Source organism: Primulina huaijiensis, unplaced genomic scaffold (genome assembly GCF_012295235.1).
Source record: "Primulina huaijiensis isolate GDHJ02 unplaced genomic scaffold, ASM1229523v2 scaffold37281, whole genome shotgun sequence".
Taxonomy (NCBI): domain Eukaryota; kingdom Viridiplantae; phylum Streptophyta; class Magnoliopsida; order Lamiales; family Gesneriaceae; genus Primulina; species Primulina huaijiensis.
In genome coordinates this window covers 992,268-1,015,771 of record NW_027358705.1, presented here as the reverse complement: position 1 = coordinate 1,015,771, position 23,504 = coordinate 992,268, and the positions used below count along the sequence as shown (strand labels likewise).

The window sequence follows — 23,504 nt, the reverse complement described above, 5'->3', positions numbered from 1 at the left end:
TAATTTTATTTTTTAAGTTATAAATAAAAACATTAAAATTTATTTAAATAAAAGAACATTAAAAAGTATTATTAATTTTTTTGTAATAGGTATAAAATGATTTAAAAATTCATAGTTTAATATTTATTTAATTTATTTGATATTAAATATGGGGAGTTGTTTTTTCTTTTTAATCATTATTTTAACGACCATATATTAGATTCATAATCATCTCACCAATAATAATATATACAAAATACGTAACAAATAAATAATAAGAAAAAAAATTAACGAAGCATGCATTCAAAATTTCATTATCGCGAACTATATCTCATTTCAAATTCCACATTTATTCAAAACATTAGATGCATATTCTTCTTTAATTGCTTAAATTTCAATTTTAGTGTGAGCTATATCTCAATTCAAATTCCAAACTTTTATTCAAAATATTATATACACATTCTTCACTTTTAATAGCTATAAATTCAATTTTACTGTGAACTATATCTCATTGCAAATTTTTATTCGAAAAATTAGACACCTGTTCTCATTATGTATGGTCGTAGCATCGGGTTAGATGTATGGTTGTAGCATCGGGTGGATTCTCAAGCGTAGGATGAAAATTGGACATCAAATTTATGACTTAGTGTGGACTTCTTGGCGAGACACTTGTTTGCATAGAGATAATACGTGGAGTGTAACTAACTTTTACCTCTTTAGGGAGTTGTTCAAAGTGTTTTAAAGGAGTTGGTAGTCGTGAGATAGTCGTGATGCTACCCTGATTATCGTGAGTGACTTGACTTTATTTTCTAATCTTGCTTGCACAACTACTTTAAAGACTCAGTCCTTCACATGCATGCAGGAGCGGGACTAATCTAAACGACAGCTCTATGTCGTCGGGTGTGTTGTACCTCTCTTGGCACCCCATGTGATCTCGAGAAGAAATCCTGTTGACAAGATCGTTCAGAGGAGAGTTGTAAGTTTCAGTCCATCGTTCATTACTCAGAACCACCTACATCTTGTGCTTCCCTATCTCCTTCTCATTTAGCCTTTATTTTAACATTCATATCTTATGCTCAACTGGCAGTACGTAGTTTCATGTCCACTTATCTGTTGTATAGGTTATCCATCACACTTCTTTTGATAGAATTTGGGCCGGTGTCCTTGGTTTTTGGCTGATTCAATATCTTGTAGTTACGTGCTACTAAATTTTTGAACGGGAATGTATGTGTTTTATGTTCGGATAATGAACACAAATCCATGCGGCTTGTGTACCGAACGAAGGGTGAATGCTACACCGAGTAGTGTAACTTCCAGTACAACGTAGAATCTCCCGGCCTGGTCGGGGTTTGCTTCATTTTCATTTTGAAATGCCATTAATCTCCTCCGGCAGAAAACGGAAATATGTCCGCAAAATAATAATTTCAGGAAATGAACTTTTATGTCCCTTTGCCTCTGATATGTAATATCGTCATTATTGTAACATGATGTGATCATGTCTTAAAAATCTATTATATAATTTTCCGATCCAACTAATCGAAAATCGGTTTTTTCTTTGTTGAAAACGATTTTGGTTTTTTTAATGTGTAATACATAAGTTTGCTCGTAAAAGAAATTTTTTTTTCAGAAGTATTTATTCAATTTACATTTGTGTATGTATAATTTTTCTTCCATGCGAACTATAAATTGATATCAAATAATCAATTTTGTAACGAAGTTAAAATTGTCTTTGTAATGTTCAATTTATGTTGTTTAAATTTTATCTAACATGCCAATTCCTTTTTCAAATCTTTTTTTATTATTCATTTAAAAATATTGTTGTAAAATAATTAATTCACTTTTAATACGAAAAATATATTGTAGGACAAACTTGTATGACCCGAATCTTTCATACGTCATAGTATCACGTGCATTAATTGTTTTGGATGCAAACAAAAATGATACCGAATATTTTGTATGTCATGGTTTTTTTGTTTTACTTTAGTTAGGGATGTATCTATTCCGAATTTTTGAATGTTTGGATTTGATTCGTTTATAATTGAGTCGAACTCGAAACTTTATTTAACGAATATATTAATAGTTCATAAATTTATTCAAACTTTTATCGAGTCTAAACTAACTTAACAAATATAAATATTCATTAAATTTATTAAAAGTAAATTATATATTTAAATAAAAATATAACATTATTAAGATTTGTAAATTTATTCTGATAAATAAATTTAATAGATTTTTCTATATATTTTATAAGTAATGCGCAAAATTAATAAATCAAATATCAAAACTATTATTTTTCCTATAAGAGATAACTCGTGAATTTATCAACGAACATGTTCATTAACTAACGAACTGAATATTTTAAAGCTTTAGCTTGTTTTTTTAATTTTAACGAGCCTCATTAAACAAATTCAAACGAGTTTTTATTGAATCGAGCTTCGAATAACTCACAAACGGTTTAGTTCATTTATATACCTAATTTTAGTCGATTTAAATACAATGTAAAGATGCAAACAAACTGTTATCGATTAATTAATTAATACGTATTGCTCTTACTTTTTTTTTTTGAGTGGGAATTTATCAAACACGTTGTCTTTTTGACATTGTAAACAAACTGCTGCCGATTAATTAATTAATACGTATTGCTCTTACTTTTTCTTTTTGAGTGGGAATTTATCAAACATGCACGTTGTCTTTTTGACATTGTAAACAAATTGCTACCGATTAATTAATTAATGTGTATTACTCTTACTTTTTCTTTTTGAGTGTGAAATTATCAAACACGTTCCCTTTTTGACATTGTAAACAAACTGTTATCGATTAATTAATTAATATGTATTACTCTTACTTTTTATTTTTGAGTGAGAATTTATCAAACACGTTGTCTTTTTGACATTGTAAACAAAATGTTATCGATTAATTAATTAATACGTATTACTCTTACTTTTTATTTTTGAGTGAGAATTTATCAAACACGTTGCCTTTTTGACATTGTGCTAAGAAAGGTAATTATATTATTATAAGGAAGAAATTTCGATTTGTTTTATAAACAAAAAAAAAGAAGTCAATATGATAATTTACTAATGGGAATTTCTATATTTTTTTAATCTAATTTGCACTTTCTTTTTTTATTTATGATCATGTTATTGATCAATTTATAGACTAGTTTACTTATTGTGTTTTTTTAGTCATTTTCATCAAAATATTGACATGATATCGAAAGAGTCAGCTATGCTCAGCGACACGCCAAGAAATTTGGTGACACATCATGATTTTTTAGTGTCGTGTTATATTTTCTTATGTTATGCCATCACTCACATAAAAAATTACTAAAATTGAAAAAAAAATTACAAATTAGCATATTAATTAAGATCGTAAATCAATCAATAAAATGATTTAAAAAATATAAATTACAAAACAAAATGAAATTTTCTTTACTTATAACAATACAATATAAGTAAACAGTGTTAGATATAAAACCACATATACAAGTTATCATATTTCTGTGAATCCCATAAAATATTTGAAGAGAGTTGTAAAATGGACTTGACACGGTGAAATCATATACAAAACTCGCAGAGGTAGGTATAATATATACGAGGAAAAGAAAATATAGCAGTTATCCAAACCGAATCACAGTCAAAATGACTCAGATCCTCGTAAGAACTCGTCTTCTTCACGTACATAATAATATCATTCTTTGACGCCTAATTCTTTACACATAAAACACGTACACCAGTCAATCTATCTATATTATCACAAAAACGTCTATCTATATTATCACAAAAACTCCTGTGAGATAGTTTCACTGGATATTATTGTAAAAAATTCTGTGAGAGGTATCATGGGTCACTAATGAAAAATTATTATTTTTTAAATCAAAAATATTATTATTTTTATTATAAATATAAATATAGACAGATTTGACTATTATATTTTCATTCGAAGATACCTATATATACAGCATTGCACGTGTTATCCTTGAAATTCCAACGCAAATTTTGCTCCAAAATCTCCATTGAATTTTATTTCATATAAAGCCTTTCTTCTTGTTTTCTCAATAACAATAATTTGATAGCAGTAATCATGTGTAGCAAGGGATCAAAAACATGCCCAAAGTCATGTAAAGATTCGAGCCCGGTAATCCCCACGACTCCATTGATCACTTTCCTTGAACGCCTCCAAGAAACTGCATTCAAGATTCATACGCAACAAACGGAATTTGATCCGAAAGCCTACGTTGATCTGTCACTGAAAAAGGATCTCTGCGTCACCGTAGAAGCTTTCGAAAAGCTTCCAAGAACTGAGAATGGTTCGGTTACAGTTAAAGAGTTCAATAGTTTCGTGGAGGAATATTTGAATAGTGACGCAGATGAGGGTTTGATGCATGTGAAGCCGGAGGATTTCGTTGCGGAACCAGAAGAATTTTTGCTCAAAGTGGAGAACATGGAGGTGAGGGAGTGGGCTCTGGAAGTGCATTCTCTTTGGAAGAATCTGAGCAGGAAAGTTTCGGATCGGGTTTTCGAAAGAACCGACTTCTATACTTTGCTGCCTCTCAGAAACCCGCTTGTGGTTCCCGGATCACGGTTCAGGGAGGTTTATTACTGGGATTCTTATTGGGTTATGAGGTGTGTGTAGCACTTGTACCTTAATTTATACAACACACACAGAGACATACGCACGCACGCACGCACGCACATATATATTTAAAAGATGATGAACTTGATCAAGTGAACAAAATTTGGTTACTTTCTATTTGGTTCAATCCGATTGATGACTTGTTTATTTTGTTGGTGTGATGATGCAGAGGGTTGTTAGCTAGTAAAATGTATGATACAGCAAGAGGAATTATTTATAATCTTATTTCACTTGTCGAGGAATACGGCTATGTTCCGAATGGTGCAAGGGCCTATTACACTAATAGGAGGTATACATACATGTTATTGATCATCGAACCAATATGATCACCTTTTTGTTACTTTTCTACCTAAAACTCCTCATGTCTGCAGCCAACCTCCTCTCCTGAGTTCCATGGTCATGGATGTGTACAATCGGACACGTGATTACAAGTTGGTCCTAAAATCCCTTCCGGCATTGCTCAAGGAGCACGAGTTTTGGAATTCGGGTATTGATAAAAGCTCAATATCTTTCGCGATGGATATATGTATTAATGTATGTTGTTGCATGTATGTCTCATGCGTATTTTTACGAGTTTGACTCTTGTTCTTGGTATTGTGGGAAGGGATGCATAAGGTGATGATACAAGATGCAGAAGGTTCCAGTCACACATTATGTCGCTATTATGCAATGTGGGATAAACCAAGGCCAGAGTCATCAAACATTGTACGAAATTATCTATTTTTACTTTTTGAAATTCTATACACAATATTAAAGAATTGGTTGTGTTTCTTCAGGACAGGGAAACGGCTTCCAAGCTTTCAAATAGTTGCGAGAGAACACAACTTTATCGTGAATTGGCATCAGCTGCAGAATCTGGTTGGGACTTTAGCAGTAGATGGATGAGGTCAATGTTTAGTATGTGTGAATTTTAGCAGTGTAAAATTTCAAAAGATAATCTTTTACATGGCCCTCTGTATATATATTTGTCTTGTTGAGGCTATGTGAATTTGGCCATTGGTATTTGATATTTGACTGAGTTTAGTTTTGAAGGAATGGATTTGATCTTACAACATTAGCTACGACATCCATCATACCAGTGGATTTGAATGCATTCATTCTCAAGGTAAGATTATAAAAGAACCAGTTCATATCGGTTCATTCAGTAATTTGTAATTTGTAATTTGTAATTTTCTTGTGATCATATGGTTTAATTTGTGCCATTTCTCCTTAGATGGAACTTGACATATCATCTTTGGCACGTATTACTGGGAATGCTATAACAGCTGCACGCTTTAGAGACTCAGCGGAGGCTAGAAAAAAGGCCATAAATTCAATTTTGTGGAATGCGGAGATGGGACAATGGCTCGATTATTGGCTGAGTGATTCGCTGTACATAGAATCAAAGGTACTGCGGCTTAGATTTGAATATTTCCTTGTTTTCGGACGATAAACGATTTTCAATGAAATAATTAAAGGAGGTTTAGGGTAGTTTTTATGATTTTTTTATACTACTCCCTTAAAAGATTGTATTCAAACAAATAGGGAAACTGCATGTTTTTTCTAAAAAATTTGGTTGCTGATATTTTATTTGTGTTCAGGACGTTTACATATGGAATGCTTCATATCAGAATAAGAAAGTGCTTGCCTCGAACTTCATTCCCTTGTGGATCCAGTCATTCAATTCAGGTTTTTCTTTGTTCTGTTTATGATATACTGTTGCTTCACATTTCACAATAGGGAATTTTCACCAGTGAAATATCGACAATAACCCAATGCTAGCTCTTTGCAAAGCCCTCTTTCGTTGCATTAGTTATTAACAAGCATACCCAATATCTTAAGCCGAAATGGATAGGAGAAGTTAAACGCGCTCAAAGACTAGTCTTTTAGGTGGGAGAATCTCCCACTCTTATAATCACTTCACAGATTCTTGTGACTCAGACATGAGACCATGACATCGTTCAAAAATAAACATTTTCTTTACTTTGAGGTTCTCAATCTCGCTACTTCTGGCATTTAAGTGTAATATCAATAGATAATAATGTAATTTTTGTGCATGCATGAAGATGTTAAGACCGTGGATGAAGTTGTGCAAAGTCTCCAAAGTTCAGGGCTCATCTATCCAGCTGGGATCGCGACTTCTTTGACAAAATCAGGACAACAATGGTAAAAACTTTGATTTAACATTTTCTTACAAAGAATAACTAGTTAGAGTTTGAAAGAAGCCTAGCTACATACAAGCTAGTCGCGGGCTTGACTTTAACTCGAGCAATGGATAGCTTGAATATATGTCGACTTTCATGAACTTGTGTTACTTAATTTCCATGAGGTGATGTTACAAATCTAAATAGTTGTAGCTTAAATAATCAGGGATTTTCCGAATGGCTGGGCGCCGCTTCAACACATGATAGTTGAAGGGCTTGTGAGATCTGGTTCTAAAGAAGCAAAAGTTGTTGCTGAAGATATTGCAGTGAAATGGATGACAACAAACTACGTAGCTTTCAAGAGAACAGGGACAATGCATGAAAAATATGATGTACAGAAATGTGGAGACTTCGGAGGCGGCGGTGAATATGCACCCCAAGTAAGTAGTATATAAGTAGTATATAGTAGTATCTCATGCTTCGAACACTTTCCTATTTGATAGTAGTATCTCATGCTTCGAACACTTTCCTAGTTGATTTCCATTCTCATTTGCAGACTGGTTTTGGGTGGTCAAATGGAGTTGTTTTAGCTTTCTTGGAGGAGTTTGGATGGCCTGAACAGCGAAAATTAGACTTCTCATGAACAAGAAACACACAGATTTGCGGCTTAATTCTGGGGTTAGGAGTCGAGATAGGTTCACATGCTGCTATGTAACTAGTATATGTAAAGCAATTGTTGAATCCATAAATTCTGAACTTACCAGGCGAATTCTTAAGTGATGAGAATCAAATCCAATCTTTACCTGCTAAATTCATCTTCCATTCTTTGAAACACAAATTAGAACTTTGATTGAGATTTCAGGGACAAATCTAAACGAAATTTATCTTTGAACTATCTTAAATTGTGAAGATTTAATGTTATTGAAAAGGTAATAATGAAACATCACATCCCAATCTCCAAGGAGTTAGTTTCCCAAAATCATCCTTTCATTATATATCTGTCCATTGACTGAGGGCTATTTTTTTTATTTATATTTTTTCTTCTTCCTCTTATATTTTCCTCCTTTCCCATGTTTCTGTTTGAGACCTTCCCTTACAGTTTTCTCCTAAAAATGGTATTCTGTTTTCTGGAAAAGAATTTTTGTGCGAATTTAAAAATTTCTGAACAATCCTTGGGTTTTGAAACAATTAAGACTCCATTGTGAGCTGTTGGATAATCAACAATTTTTCCCAAATTTGCGAGCTGCAGCAAATATCATGCACTGCCCGTCCAGCCAAGAAACGACCTGATATGAGCAATTGTGGATCTAGTATACTATTACGTCTTCAAGCATATGTGTCCTTCATGTAACTACCTTGGTTAAAGAATACACCACATTTATTCTTACCAGGATCAATACCAAACAGTGATCTATTGGTGTTTCTAATTATTTTCGCTTTTACTATTCCTTCTCGTTTATCTTTTCTCTATCTGGTTTGATGGTGGCACAAGTGGTTGCTCTTGACCGAGCTCGAGTTCCCTTTCCTGGATAAAAATAGCCTGTCCTCACTCATTGCATAATTTGCGTTCCTGAAAATATTAACAATGTAATTTTGTTATGGGCCAGAGACATGCTTGTATTTTACTGACTAGGAGTTTTCCATGAGGAATCCTCTGATTTCAGCTAACATGGGAGGCTTTTGCAAGTTTCCATGAGATATCTTTGTCACGTGTTATAGAAAGTTCTCTTGATAACTTTTACAGTCAGAGCTCCTTTCTTTCGATGTCTACACTGATTATTGATGATCAAAAAGTTGAATTAGTTCAGAAAAAAATTTCTTTTTATTTTGCTAATCAAGTTTTCTGACGTGCTACAGATTCTCGTTGAGCCTGGGACACCACAAGGATCAAGTATCATTTCTCAAATGCGATCCCATGTCTTATGGATGGAGAAGAGGGTAAAATCTCGTAAATGATCAGTTTCAACTACCGTTGTTTGCAATTTATGGATTCTTCTTTGTACTATTCTTCTCAAAATTTAATCCGGTCTTCTATTTTTTTATAGAGAAATCGCAAATTGCAAAATGCTGCCAATAAAGTCTCCAAGGATCTGTTGACACTTAAAACCGGTGCATTTGTAGTTGCTCCTGTAAGTTGATGGTTTTCCAATTTCATAACTTGCAGTGTATTATACTTGTAGCGGCAAGTTCCTTGTGGGTCTCTGATGGATCTCAAAACTTTTATTAAGCTGTTGTTTAAAATTGATGATGGTGTATTGGTATTACAGTGTCCCCATGATGGACCGTGCCCGCTGCAGAATACTGACAAATACTGTCATTTTGTTCAACGCCTGGAGAGGACATCATCACAGCGATCATACAAGGTTTTTGTCAAAATTGCTCTCTACTGCTACACGTGAACACTCAGTCCGCCGCACAAAGAGATGTAGACTTAACGTAATTCTAATTTTGCATCCATAGTGAAACAATTTGAAGAATTAATCGATCAATCTTTTAACACTTTCTGTTAAATACCCACTCCAACTTCATTGATGAACTGTGTTTTTAAGAATAGTTGAAATTCTAATTTGTTTCACGTACCTTGCTGTAGAAGATGTCATGGCATTTGTGTGGCAAGGAATTTTACATCCCATGTTTTTGGTATAACCGGTTTGTCACTCTTGTTCCGAGTTCTTAGAATTTTTGTCTATGCATTTATTGTGTAGCGATCCAAGGGTCCTCTACGTGGCTTTGAAGATGAAAAGTTTTGTTATGTTGCTTTCAGACGAGGATTACGACCAAGGTTAGTGTAATTAATGCTTGTCACATAAATTTATGTTCAATATCGTCATAAAATTACCGAGTCTACTTTCCACCTCTGAGTGAGATGTCATCTTAAATATGACGGACACCTCAAAACGATCAGCAAGGACCTTTACAATATCTTCTTCAAATTATGCTTGTGAGTGGTGTACCAAAAACTGGAGAGTGGATTTTCTTAGGCTAATATTATGAGGGTTCTGGCCATTAAATTGTATTCTCGTCGGAAATTCTTATTCTTATTTCAGCCAAGGTTGTAAATGATGGGAGGCGGTGGCGGGGCAGTCGGTGTCCGCCTAGGCGGTTGAATTTTTTAAGTAATTTTTTATAGATAATTATAGATAATTATGCAATATAATCATTTTTATATAAAATGTGCAATTAAATAATGTTTAAGCACAAAATATAATATCATCTAGATAATGTGCAAACCAAAAAACGGGCGGCGGTGGGTGGCGGCGGGCGGATTGTGTGTGAGAGTTGAGAGGGAAAACTAAAAATAAAATTAGTTGCTTTTGACTGGGTTTTTAAAATTGTTGACTAGGTTTTTAAAATTGTTGACTACAACTTAAAAATCTTGACTGCCCGCCTAGCCCGCCTGCTCGCTGCCTCGACCCTCCTTCCCGACGCCGTATAGCTTGGGCCGCCTAAAACACCCGCCTCATCTCTTCCATCTCCTGATGAACACGTTATGTTCCTCATTTTAATATTATCTCTATTTGGTAAATTAATTGGTTATCTTGAGCAGAGAACCTTGGCCACTTGATGGTATGAAGTTTGATACGTTAAAAGAGATGCATGCTAAAAGGATACCTGAAGATCTAGAGAAGGATGTCGGTGAGTGTTCCAGTTTTTATATTGGACTTCAAGTACTTAGGATCATCTCATGCTTCTTCTTTGCCGATTTCTATCCTCTGAGGAATACTGAGTAAATTTCGAATTGTCATGCCAGAGAGCCAATTTTTTACCCTAGAAGGGCAGAATGATCCATATGAAGCAGATGAGAAAACCGTTGCATCTGATTCAAATGCATTGGAAATTGATTCATCAGTGGAGAATGATGATGTTGAGGAAGAATACGAGGATGAAAATGGAGAAACGCCTCGCGCTGATCTTGGAAGTGGGTGGGGAAGAATAATTTATATGCCATTTCGAAGGGGTAAACGAGTTGAGTTGGATGTGTGTCGTTCGACCAATGGCGAAGGAACAGAAGGCTCCTTTGACCGTGTTGTCATTACGCAGAGCAAGAATCCCACTTTGCATCATCAAGCCCGGCGATCACTTTGGGGTGACCTGTGGCCACTTAGGAGCGAACAAGCTAAAAAATTTTACATGTAAAATATTTATGCAGAAGCTATAATCTTCTCGTTGTTGGTACCAAAAAAGCTCTTTGTACTAAACATGTTATTGATTTTATATACATTGTATTTTCTTAGTCGCACTTCTAATATTTTATATACGTTGTGTTATTTCTTAGTCACTCTTATAATATTTTATATACATTGTGCTATTTCTTAGTCACACTTCTAAAATTACATCGTTGTTAGTATATTGGGTATTATATATGTTACTTCAAAATAATTATAATATTTTAAAATTATAAAGGTAAAATTTATAATAATATAAAGAAAATTTGAAATCTAACAAAACTTAAATATGTACGAATAGATCAGTTATCTTAAAAATAAAAAAGTATCGATTATACAATCATCGCCTTGTACACAAATACAACGTATTGCATTTTTTTTTCAAAATCAAAAAGAAATCAACGTAAAAAAGGGGGAAAGTGCAAGTTGATGGATATCACTTTCAGCATGTGCTTTGTGTTTTTTTCTTTTTATTCTTTATTATTATTATTATTCTAATTGGCGTTGAAGTTTATCAAACGTCATCACATGCCAAGCAAATGGATTTCTTAGCCAACACTTTTCCATATTCATTGAATTCGATTTTTAACACAAAAATAAAAAAGATAGCTTATTGTTTATAATTCCATCGGACAATTAATTTCCTTTCTTGGGTTCTCACCGAATGGATTACTGGTGTAATAGATGCCTTGGCAGACGTGAACCACTTGGACTGACAAGCTAATCCCACTTCGCCCTTTCTCTGCATTTATCACCAACTTGAACCTATTTCGATTCAAGATCAACGAAGAAGGCCCATTAAACCAAAATTAAGTCTTGCAGTGGGTTTGATGTGCTTTTTTAGATGCTCAATTGATGGCGAATTTGGGTGACGTTTTATTGCGAGTGCCTTTTCAGTTCTTGTTTTGTAAGAATTTGATGGGTTGTTACGAAAAATTGTGTGTTTCTCTCTTCGTTTTGTAATTGCTGATTAAATTTATCGTTTTGAGCTGCAGATGTGTATTTGATTTCGTTTTTTCTCTATTCTTAGACTACAGAGCAAGTTTTATTGCTTAATCATGCTCTATAATTACCCAGCTATGGCTTATGAACTTAATGCTTTTATGATTCCAATTAACGCGAATTTGGTTGATAATGATATTTATGTATGTTTTGCTCCACCGGAGCCAAATTTTCGTTCCAGTAAAAGTTTTTATCTTTCGTGGTATTGGTAAACTTTGCATTAGTAATTGATGTCTATTTATCTTGCAGTGTATAGTGAATACCTATTGATCTATCCTTTGCCCGTCTCATGCAAACTAAAAAAATATGCTTAAAGTTTTACGAAGCGTGGTGGTTGGTGAGTAGAAGTGTGATGTATGGAAAAGCAGAGGTCAACTTGCTTAAATTTGACGACCAGCAAACAAGTGATGTTTCTATACAGTTGAGAAATAAGGAGGGAAGACAGGAATTCTACTGTTCACATTCACTTATTCTTAAAAACAAGAGCAAGCACTTTGCAGATAGACTTTTGAACAAAAGTTCTCATGCTTGTGTCGAGATAGAGTGCTCGGAATTTGATTATGATCACTGTGTCAGACTTTTAAAGCTTCTTTATCTTCCTTCAGACTCGGTTTTGGACGCGTTGGATTCTGTGCAATCTGCTCTTGGCGTTCTTCAGGTGGCTGAAACTTTAAGGTGTGAAGCAATTGTCAACAGTTGCATTCAGTACCTGGAGGCTGTACCTTGGGAAGATATTGAGGAAGGTGAGATTGTTAAAGTAGTTTCACGATTAGGTCCCATGGCCGTGCCTATACTACCAAGAATCCAGCCTGTAGATATAAATGCCTCGAAAGGTGTTCTGATCTCTGCAATTCGCCTTGCCACCTCTACCGACCACCCTTTCCCTCCTTTTGGAGACGAGCTTAGAATTTCAGCCCAAGAACAAGTTGATTACATGCTCCGGGATGATGAAGATATGCCGTTGGTCACAGCTGATAATGAGGTAAAAATGGAGGCAAGAATTGGCCTGTCAAATACATTTTCTTTGTTTGAAAGAGAACTATCCTCAGTTTTGAAATTCGACATCACGTGCACGGTAGCTGAAAGTAAAATTATGCAGAATTTATCTGATCTTGAATGGGTGTGCAACATTCTACCTAAAATGGGGCTTATGGACGAATTCGTTTTTAAATGGATTGATATATCTGATAATGTATTGTTGGTCGTCGAAGACAAGAAACTAGAAAATATCATGTGGGGTTTAAAAGTTAAGATCATTGAAGTAACGTCAAAAGTGCTTGATGCAGTAGGTTATGGGAATGTGATTCTTCCAGCGCCACGACGAGTGAAGCTGCTCAAATCATGGTTGCCATTCATTAGAAATCTGAAGCCTATTCTTGATTCAATGATCGACAAGGATATGGAATTCCCTTACAAATTGGATGAAGATACGTGCCAAAGCATTGAAGGGGCAGTAGTTTCCTTAGTTTTGGCGCTACCATCTGATGATCAAGCCGACATTCTTGCAGATTGGATGAATACAGAGCATGTAACATATCCTGATCTGAGCGAAGCTTTTGAGGTATGGTCTTTTAGAACGAAATCTGCTAAGAGAAGATTAGTTTCAGGTTTGGACAGAGTTGACGATGCAGCTGTTGTACTCTGATTTTCTCGTCTTTTTTGTTTAGTTTTATGAATCTCTTAGCATGGGAGTGTTTAATTAATTAACCTCCATTTTACCTTGGTTTTGTATCCAACCTGCCTAATTTTTGTCTATGTAATAGACATTTTTATCTATGTCAAACCCATTCTTCTGTAGTCTGTACAAAAACAAAAAGCACCATCTCCTTGGCTATGGTGACCAAAACAGAGTCGACTTAAAACATACCACAGCCTCAGCATGCCCGTGTTTAGTGGATACAGCAAATTTCCAGGAAGAGTATGCTTGAGGTTTTTTTTTAGCTTGAGTTTTCCAAAACACGAAACTTGTTGATGTGAACATGATGGATAAGATGGAAGTGCAGACACAACATGCCGAAGAATGAGAGGGGGAGGCATTGCTCAGCTGTCGAGTCAGTGGTGGAGGTTGGTGCAACACGGCAGCACTCGAGGATGGCATTGTCTTATGGGTTGTTTGCAGCCAATGATTCTTTGGGAGGCAATTGAACAAGGGTAATTAATTTTGTCCAGATAGTTTTTCGTAAATAAAATTATAAAAGTTAAATAAGGTAAAAATTCATGGACATTTCACAACACTGGAAAACAAGAAACGAAGTTCATATTAACCTGTAAGTTACATAATTTAAAAACTCGAGTAAACCATATGATATTCATTGTACTCTACGAATTCCTATTGTATTACATAACTATCGGGAAGACTCCAAACTAAAAAAGTACAGTATCAAAACAAGTATCTCTTTACGCCTACAAGTCACAGGCGTGTATAGGATTTGCCGGGACTATATATATATTCTAGCTCGTCGAACTCGTTTGTTCGTAACCATAGACCATTATCATCGAACAGTCGTCGGAAGAAGATTGATCATATTCAGAATAGACCATTCATGATATAGAAAATTAAAGACATTCGTGTACTATAACTTTTATGTACGTGAAGTCTATGCAGATTTGACGCAGGTGAGCTCCTCAGTATCCACTCGGGAAATATATTCGTACCGACCTTGAAGAAGTTTGGTTCATCGTTTAATTATAGAGCTAGGGAATTTTTGTATTTCGAGAAACAACTTCAAACAGTTAAATAGTCTGTTTTCTTTATATATTTTCCCAGAAAATCGCCATGTGAATTCAATAAAAGAATTATCAATACCTTTTCAATTCAATTACCTTCTCTAGTTTCAATGGATGGAAAATTATAGGAGAAAGCTGTAAAAAGAAACTTTAGGATGGCATTGACTTATTTCTCAGATGTTATGATGGAGCATGTGTAGTTTGTAAGGTGACAAAATTATAGTTATCATCTTTTATCAAGTTGAATTTGTTAAAAAAGAAAAACAAAAGGTGTATTCAATTCACTTTGCGTCTAGAAACAGTTCAGTTAATGGGCCTTTATGCATCCAAATCTTTATTTTACTTTTGTATTTTTGAGCTGAAATCTTTATCCATCTCAGACACTTGAAACTTAATAATCTCCTTCAATGAAAATTGCCTGAGCAAATATTTCGATAGTAATTACTCGGTCAATAGTTTATCATTATACCAAAAACTATATATGCAATTCAAATATTTTTAAACCGTAAGATATTTAGATCGTGTACCACGTTCAAATTTTATTCCTTAACAAGGATGTTATGAGTTGGAATCATGAGAAAACACAGCAAAGTTTAGCAGACAACTTGACAAATTATATATAGATGCTAAATTTATAGACTTGTAAAAAATATCATACATCGTTTTTTTTAAAAAAAAATATATATTAAAAAAATAAGCTTACCTTGATATCAGTCTTCAAAAAAAAAAAAACTAGGTCCACACACTAGATATTGGGAAACGAGATTGGTAGGTGCTATGTGGGGAGGTAAAAAGTAGATTTAATAATGAGGGAGGCAAAAAATTATGATGGGAGTTGTTTAAGTCAAGATTTTGCATTTCAAATTAATATATTATAAATTGATGCATCTTACAATTTAAAATAATAAAGTATAAATAAAATTTGAAAATTAATCTATTTAAAATTAAAAAAAGGGCGTTACGTTTCTGGATCCGCTCAAACATATATGGACCCATTTTGTTATTGGTTTATAGGCTGTGGCCAACATTCTTAGCCAAGCTAGCTCTCTTCATACAAACAATATCATGAGGAATAATTGATGTTCCTCGCCATAAGCCTCGGATTCCCTATTCGTGTTGGCTCTTTGAACTGCGTTCACACAATATTCTGTCGTATATTTTTACATCTTAAATTCATTTATATTAATTCCTCCCGTGTTTCTATATATAAAAAAAAAACAATAATAAAATGAATTCTCAAGCGTTTTAATTGAAACGAGCTGATTCGAGTATGTTTTGAAAGTCTTAAAACTTTTTAGCAAATTGATTAAAAACGAGTTTTGGATATTTAGTTTGAATATTTTCATAGGGTTCTTAAAACTTGTTTTATATGTAACATTTAAACTCTTGACATTTGATTAATAAAATCGATTACATCTTAATCCTACTATCAGTATAGACTAATAACTGGAAATATTATTTTTTAAATGCCAAAAAAAAAAGTGTGAATTATAGGGGGGGGAACAAGTGAGAGGGAGTGCATCAGAAAATGATCCCTTAAAACCCCACAAAGACTACAGTTTCAATGGGGTCCACCACGGGAGTGCCCAATCTCGTGCTTCGCTCCCTCACCGAATATTCTCTGCCCGATGTCTCGTTCTACGCTCCCCCAATTATTATCTCAACCCCCCCTTCTCCATATGTTAATTTCTTTTTACTTAATATAATAAAAATTAAAAATAATAGAAAATTATGATTTAAAAAAAATATGAAAATTTGATAATATATAACTAATCAAAGTTTTTAGTTATATATATATATATAACTCGACAGATTAGTGTTCCTAAGCATACAACAAATCTCTTGTAATTGATTTGCCGGAAATAATAATGTCTAATAACAACCAACAAAACATAGTGCACACATGAAAAATCAAACGTTTTATTTCGAAATTGCTTTTCAAATTTTATTTATTTAATTAATTAGGGTACTAGATTTCACATGCATCATTAATTCGCCCCAGGAATAATGGCAATTCATGATCATTCAATTCCTCGAGGAAAAAAAGGAGATATCCTCATAAGACACAATTATCTTTATTTTAATGTTCCCTATCTTTCGGGATAAATTAAAATCTCATACAATATTATTTAGATTTCAAAGGAAAAGGAGGACCTTATTCTATATAAATATATATTATTATGAATAAATTTGCAACTTTTTTGGGTCATAATTATTTAAATGGGACATTTGATATGATATTAAAATCGCAGGCTTATTGTTGAAAAAACGTACGAAAGGGACATTATGTAAGGCATTGGGGCTAAGATGTTGGGTGGTTCATATTTCATGGTCAATTCCTTTATTTTTCTTTTATTTGACCTTCGAATTATTCATTACTAAATCATACTTGAATAGTATTACCTATTTGCTCCCTTTACAACGTATCTAACTTACATTAAATTGACGTTCCATAGTTTTTTTTTTATGAACGTATTTATATTTGTGAATGAATCAAATAAAAATTTTAATTCTCATTTAATTAGTGTACGTTCACGGTTTAAGACCTATATTTTTGACTCAAAAGACTTAACATTGTATGTATCGATCAAATATCGACTTATAACGTGACATTTGCTCATATGGATTTAATAAATACAAGTCATCTAATGTAGCGAACATTTTCAACCGCTTCTGCTTTTAAATAAATTATTAAATGGGAGGGGGGCGGATCCACGTCCCAATCCCCGTTTTTTTTTTAATTATACATAGGAGATTTCTCATTCAATTCCCACGGGGATTAAGTCTCTTTCGAGCTCTCGTACTCGATTATATCCAATTGGTCTGAAAATTCTCATCTAACTTTGTGGGCGTTAAATATTAATCTGATCATCATCCTCACTTCAAATAAATATAGAAACGTTAACAAGATGAGCTGAATCTGTTATCCTGATATTCGATCTGACGTGAATTACATAATCATCCTCACCAACGCTTCAAACATAAGTTAAATTAACCAATAAAGTCTTCAAGTTCACTTAAATAATATTGACAATAATCCAATTACATATTTAAATACTAATATTACTTAAATAATACAAATTTTTGTAGTTCATGGTTTTAATAATCAAAAAATGAAATTACATAATTAGTTGAACTCTTTTTTTTTAAAATTTTTATGATAAGTGCAATAATTCAGCAAACATTCTGACATCACCAACCTCGAAAACGGCCAACACCGTTCTCCATGCTTTGTTTCGAAAAATTCCATAAAAATAATAGTTGTCATAAATTAGTTTTTTGTTTTAGGTGAAGATATTCCAGGCAATAAAGACACAGAGAGAGAACCCATTAATGAACACAAATAGGTACAAGACGGTACCATGTAATTATTTAATTAATATTTTTTTTAAAATTTTTTTTATACATTACTTAAAATCATTCTTATATAATAAACTAATAAATTATAATGCTTCATTTTAATTTTTTTTACGAAATATTTATTCAAATACTGAATATATTATACATATTTCTACTTAATGTCTGCCAGTATTGTATTTATTTTTTATTTATTAAACATATCATCGGTCAATTAATTTCGAAAACAATATAACTTGAAAATAAATATTGTTAACAAATACACGTACTTTTCTATAATCTATTGATTTGGACAACATAAAAAAACTATTTATCAAATAATTTAATTACTTTTGTTTTATTTGTAAAATATAATGGAAAGATTAATGTACTCTCGTTCTCGTTGCCATCGAGAAAGAGAGAGGCTCCTTTTTGCCTCCACAGCCGATATATACACAAACATACGCATCTATACATTTAACTTTCCCTTTTATCTTTCTTGTCTTCTTTCGCTTATTTTATTTCCCATCTCTACTCTTCGTCTCTGCGTTTTCTTCTCCTTTTTAATCCATTTGGGTTCAGCATTCAGACAAACACCCAACAATCATCTCTTTAGTTTGCACTTTTTTGTATTTCACTGCCGTTTCTTTTTTCTGGTTGCTACTTCAAACACTCTCTCTATAAACCCTTCACTCTTTTCCCAAAACAAAAAATGGGTTTACTTTCACTTTAATTTCCTTTCTTGCTGTACTAAACTTTTCCTTACTTCTGCGGAAAAAAAGATTTGATTTTTTCAGAAGTGTATTTCTTGATTGGAATCAAATAAACATAGAAAAAACTGAAAAAAAGACTTTATTTTGGGACTGAGAGTTGGATGATAGTGATTTCTCCGTGAGATAGCTTCTGAGAAGGCAGTCTGCTGCCTCTGCATTCTTGGTTGCTTCTGCAAAATGGGTGCTCAAAAGATTGATTCAAATGCAAAAGAGACATTAAAGAATCTTTGTTGCAGTAATGGATGGAGTTATGCCCTTTTCTGGGGCTTTGATTACACAAATTCTTTGTAAGATTATTAAATACTCTGCAAGTTTCTACTATATGTCCTAATGTTTTATTTTTTATTACATTTTTTGATAGTTCATAACTTCATTTTTTCACACACACACACACACACACACAAAAATGGTGTTTATAAACCATTAATTCTTTTATCAGTACCATTTTTTCCTGCGTATTTCTTAACTAAGTACAGCTTCTGTGCTATCTGTTCCTAATTTCTAGTTTTTTTTTCTTTCATAACATCAAAATACGGTTTCAAAATCAGAGGTGAAATTTATTTTGTTAAATGGATTTTTGTCGGATCAATGATTACATGTCTTTAGGATGACAATATGTAATATCACGTATTAAAAGTCCTTGAATATGATTATTTTATTGCATAAATAAATGCTTTGCATTTACTCTATATCAATAATTATTTTGATTATATTATTTTTATTTGCATTTATACTGTTTCCTTTTTTAAATTATTTTCTCCATCTTGTATCGATTAGTTTAATTAATCTACTTAATTATTTTTTTATAATCTGTTTAGTCTGTTTTGGGTCATCGCAGGTTGTTGACATTGAAAGATGCATATTATGAGGAACAATTGGGAGCTGTGATTGATAATATGATGCTACAAGTGCATGTTTTTGGAGGAGGGTAAGCTTTATTATTTAATATTTTTTATAATGTTACCAATATTAATTTTGACCTTAGAATTTTCAATTTATTTTCTTGAAAATTTAAATATCACCATACTAATTTTCTTGTTTTTTTAACAGTGTCATTGGTCAAGCAGCATTTACTAAAAATGATAGATGGATGTTTTCTGAAGATCACAATGAGAGGCAAAGTTCTTTAGGATCATTCCAAAGTCTTGATGTTTTTCAGGTATAAATTTTCCATGCACGTTCTTTTAGAATTTTAAATAGCATTTTATTTCAGCTGTATTATTCTAATGGAAAATGATTTCACGTCGTTTTATAGGATGATTCTGAATTGTATTGCCAATTCTCTATGGGGATAGAGGTGCTAACTATTTCTTCTAATTGAGAAAATTATGACATTTTCATTTATTTCAATCTTGATGGATAAGCTAGTCTTGGTGATCACAAAAATTTATTTTGCAGACAATAGCTCTAATTTCAGTAGAACCATTGGGGGTTGTGCAATTTGGTTCCACTCACAAGGTTAGTCGTCCTTTCAACAATACAATGTAATGCATCTCGTCGAAGATACCTCTTTCGAGTAATTGAGCTTCATGGACACAAATTTGATTTGCATTTTTAAGAATGTTAAGGGATCCATACTTTGGTTTATAGATGCATCCTATTATCCATGATTACCTTCAGGTTGTAGCCACACGCAACTACGAGAATCACAACCCATGACCTTGATCATATGCGTTTTTGAAAAGTGTCTGAGCTCTCATTTATCCTTTTCACGAGAAACAAGCTACTCTTTCTCCAAAACATTGATTCCCAACACCCATCTGAAAAGGAAACAACTTTTGTTGTATTTGTAATATAAATGAAGGCTGCCTTATCTCATTACTTTTTATCACCCCATGGAAAGGTTCACCACTCAACTTTTATGATATAAGCTACAATGATTCTATCTAGATCGTACTTAAATAATAAGCTAAGGGGTGGCTTCTATCTTATTATGAAGATCACCATATATGGTGTTTGCTTAGTTATACTACTACCCTTCTATTGACTGTCCAAATTTTGCTGCAGATTCTTGAGACAAAAGATTTTGCAGAACAAGTGAAAGAACTTTTCAGAGTAATGGGTGAAGGTCAAAAATTCCAGTTGGCGGAAAATGAGACCGCATCTTCAAAAACTCAGTTCCATGAGCCAACCACACAGTTTTTGTCATCACTGTCACACAACATTTTACATTCCACGAATCAAAATATTCTACATGATACAATCTCTGAAGGTTTTCGGGACTTGAATAATCCGATGGTTGCCTCGTCTCAGTTAGATAATCTCATCTTAGAGTCTGGGAACATTTTTAATGCCCCGGTCACCAAAGAGCTTAGCAGCAATAGTGAGTGTTCAGTGATAACTTCGTCTTGGTCTCATTTGACATCCAAATTGAGTGAAAATGCCGATTTCTCAAGTTTAAATGCCAATGTCGACTCGGCTTCCACTTCATCACTAAAGCAAGATTTCTCCGAGGAATTTATACACTCTCGATATTGTGCTTTGTTGCTCGATTCAACTAATTGTGGGATTCAAAGGCCATCCAGCCTAATGTCTTTGGAGGAGTTGTTTCAAGATAATGATTTTGAGGACCTCTCAAAATATTTTCCAGGAGATGATCTTGCTCAGTGGTTTTCTTCTATGCCAGGCCAAAACAACACCTCATTCCCTGCTCTACTAAGTAGTGATCTGCGGGGATGTAACCTTCCAATTGATATCCCAGAAAAACTTGAGGGCAATTCACTAAGTTCTATTACAGATACATTCGGAACAGACCATGTTAAAGAAACACAACAGGATTGGAGTGAACCCTTGATCCCGATTGTAGATTGTGATGATTTGAATTTTGGTGCAGATGACACCAAGTCCATTTCTGAGAAATACGTACATTCTGATGTTGGGACAACATCTAATAGCTTGTTCTCAAAATTAGGCCTTGACCTCATTTTAGATGGTTGTGCTGGTAATTCTTATACATTTTCACAATCAAGATTTGATATTCAGTCATCCTCTCCTGCTAAAAGAAGAAAAATTGAGAGCTATTTGTTGGGCCACGACCAAGTCAAATATCAAGACTCTCCTATCTTCGATGAAAAATTGCTTAATAGTGCAGCCTCTTTGAAAGAACCAGGTGTGTGTATTGGCAACAGATGTAGCTTGAGTACTCAAAATTCTTGTGTATCAAAGAGCCAAGATGAGTTGAAAAAATCTGGGAAGAAAAAAGCTAAAACAGGGACCAAACCAAGGCCAAAAGATCGTCAAATGATCCAAGACCGTCTGGTGGAGTTAAGGGGACTCATTCCTAATGGTGAAAAGGTAATGGAGTTAATTCTCTGTTTTATAAATCTAAAGTACAGATTTACTAGTTTCTTGACTAGATATTGATTGATGTTACAGATGAGCATCGATCGTCTATTGGAACGAACAATAAGACATTTAAACTTCATGTCTGGTCTCATAAAGCATGCTGAAACTCTGAAACAAATTGACAAGCCAAAGGTGAAAATGTCTTTCTTATCGTCTCTACGACATTCTTTCGTTTTTTACATGGACTTGGACCTTCTATTACCAAGAATAATTTTAATGATGTTCTCCGATTAACAGAGCGGGGCTGTACCAAAAGACAATTTCAATAGTTGTGGCGGAGGTGGAATTACGTGGGCATGTGAAGTAGGCGAGCAGATGATGGTTTGTCCTCTGAAAGTTGAGGACCTTAGCACCCCTGGTCAAATGCTTATAGAGGTATGATAGAACTATGACACACAAAAAGACATGGAAGAATGTCTCTTATTTTGTTTTGTTGCCCTCTCAAGGCAAAGTTCTGAGTTGCCAATTAAACATGGCACTTAGGTTGATGTGATTTATGATCTGAGTTGGGTCGTAACTGATTATTGAAGTTTTTAGCATAAGTGTCCTTCCTATTTAACGACTTTCAATTCTTCATATTTAACTTTTCGCTGCAGATCCAATGCGAAGAACAAGGTTTCTTTTTGGAGATTGCAGACTTAATCCGAGGTTTTGGCTTGATTATCCTCAAGGGAGTGCTAAAAGTTGTTGAATCTAATATTTGGGCTCACTTCATAGTGGAGGCCGAGGTAAAGAAAATAATGAACTACTAGATGCAATAAAATCCAAAGCCTCAACATTCCTTTCTTCCTTGTTGTCTTTGTATATTCATGCAAGCATAAATGCTTTTCAGGAAAATCAACATGTCACACGCCATGAAGTATTTTCCTCCCTCATTCAGCTTTTGCAGATGAGTTGCCAAAGTGCAGGGAATGCAAATGATCCACTCGGTAGAGTGATCAGCTCAGGTGTATCCTTGTTCAACCATCATAAACCGACTGTTTCGTTTCCTGTCAATTTAATCAGTTGACACTCTTCGTTGAGCGACAGTGTTCTTGAAATGTCACTAATTCTGAATTGACTGGCCTGCTGCAACGGACAGATCGCCAGTCGAAAATGGATAAGAGGGGGAGATCTGTGTGTTACAATCAATTGGTTTTTCATCCCCTTTTGTTGTCAATGTATGGTCAGGATTCTAAACTAGCAAGTGTGATAGGTAAATATATATATTTTTTTAGGAAGATTAGTGTGAGGTTTAGTAGTGTACAAGGAAACATTTGTAACAGGGGAAGAATGATTGTGTTCTTCTGAATGATGTTCTATGTTTCATTCACGGATTGTAACAAATGAAGTATGTTTTAGGCTAATTTTTTTTATTAATTAATCTTACAATTTTTTTTGTTATTTATGTCATAATCAAACAACTTAATATCACGATA

General features: G+C 33.7%; 4 protein-coding genes across 9 annotated transcripts; all 4 read left to right on the top strand.

Annotated features, from left to right (window-relative positions):
- Positions 1 to 3,943: 3,943 nt before the first annotated feature.
- On the top strand, positions 3,944 to 7,755 carry LOC140968482 (trehalase-like). 3 transcript variants are annotated; one of them, XM_073429455.1, is made up of 11 exons: positions 3,944 to 4,604; positions 4,784 to 4,903; positions 4,986 to 5,101; positions 5,219 to 5,319; positions 5,391 to 5,500; positions 5,647 to 5,719; positions 5,828 to 6,001; positions 6,195 to 6,282; positions 6,660 to 6,759; positions 6,964 to 7,195; positions 7,241 to 7,342. In XM_073429455.1, the coding sequence occupies exons 1-10, from the start codon at positions 4,063 to 4,065 to the stop codon at positions 7,190 to 7,192; spliced, it is 1,653 nt and encodes a 550-aa protein (XP_073285556.1). In that variant the 5' UTR covers positions 3,944 to 4,062; the 3' UTR covers positions 7,193 to 7,195; positions 7,241 to 7,342. The 3 variants fall into 3 exon arrangements, with proteins under 3 accessions (XP_073285556.1, XP_073285557.1, XP_073285554.1); XM_073429453.1 differs by having other exon boundaries at positions 3,945 to 4,604; positions 6,964 to 7,177; positions 7,294 to 7,755; XM_073429456.1 differs by lacking the exons at positions 5,391 to 5,500; positions 5,647 to 5,719 and having other exon boundaries at positions 6,964 to 7,177; positions 7,294 to 7,755.
- A 23-nt stretch (positions 7,756 to 7,778) lies between these two features.
- Positions 7,779 to 11,034, top strand: LOC140968484 (ribosome assembly protein RSM22, mitochondrial-like). The gene is made up of 6 exons (XM_073429461.1): positions 7,779 to 8,675; positions 8,783 to 8,866; positions 9,005 to 9,100; positions 9,443 to 9,519; positions 10,285 to 10,373; positions 10,489 to 11,034. Exons 1-6 carry the CDS (start codon positions 8,643 to 8,645, stop codon positions 10,872 to 10,874), a joined length of 765 nt encoding a protein of 254 aa, XP_073285562.1. The 5' UTR covers positions 7,779 to 8,642; the 3' UTR covers positions 10,875 to 11,034.
- Positions 11,035 to 11,443: 409 nt separating this feature from the next.
- On the top strand, positions 11,444 to 13,702 carry LOC140968483 (BTB/POZ domain-containing protein At3g05675-like). 4 transcript variants are annotated; one of them, XM_073429460.1, is made up of 2 exons: positions 11,444 to 11,724; positions 12,155 to 13,702. In XM_073429460.1, the coding sequence occupies exon 2, from the start codon at positions 12,195 to 12,197 to the stop codon at positions 13,548 to 13,550; it is 1,356 nt and encodes a 451-aa protein (XP_073285561.1). In that variant the 5' UTR covers positions 11,444 to 11,724; positions 12,155 to 12,194; the 3' UTR covers positions 13,551 to 13,702. The 4 variants fall into 4 exon arrangements, with proteins under 4 accessions (XP_073285561.1, XP_073285560.1, XP_073285558.1 ...); XM_073429459.1 differs by having other exon boundaries at positions 11,444 to 11,771; XM_073429457.1 differs by having other exon boundaries at positions 11,444 to 11,810.
- A 4,737-nt stretch (positions 13,703 to 18,439) lies between these two features.
- Positions 18,440 to 23,423, top strand: LOC140968583 (transcription factor bHLH157-like). Its single transcript, XM_073429602.1, has 10 exons — positions 18,440 to 19,028; positions 19,580 to 19,669; positions 19,792 to 19,900; positions 19,997 to 20,038; positions 20,140 to 20,199; positions 20,749 to 22,035; positions 22,117 to 22,218; positions 22,324 to 22,461; positions 22,683 to 22,814; positions 22,919 to 23,423. Exons 1-10 carry the CDS (start codon positions 18,919 to 18,921, stop codon positions 23,093 to 23,095), a joined length of 2,247 nt encoding a protein of 748 aa, XP_073285703.1. The 5' UTR covers positions 18,440 to 18,918; the 3' UTR covers positions 23,096 to 23,423.
- The last annotated feature ends 81 nt before the right edge of the window (positions 23,424 to 23,504 follow it).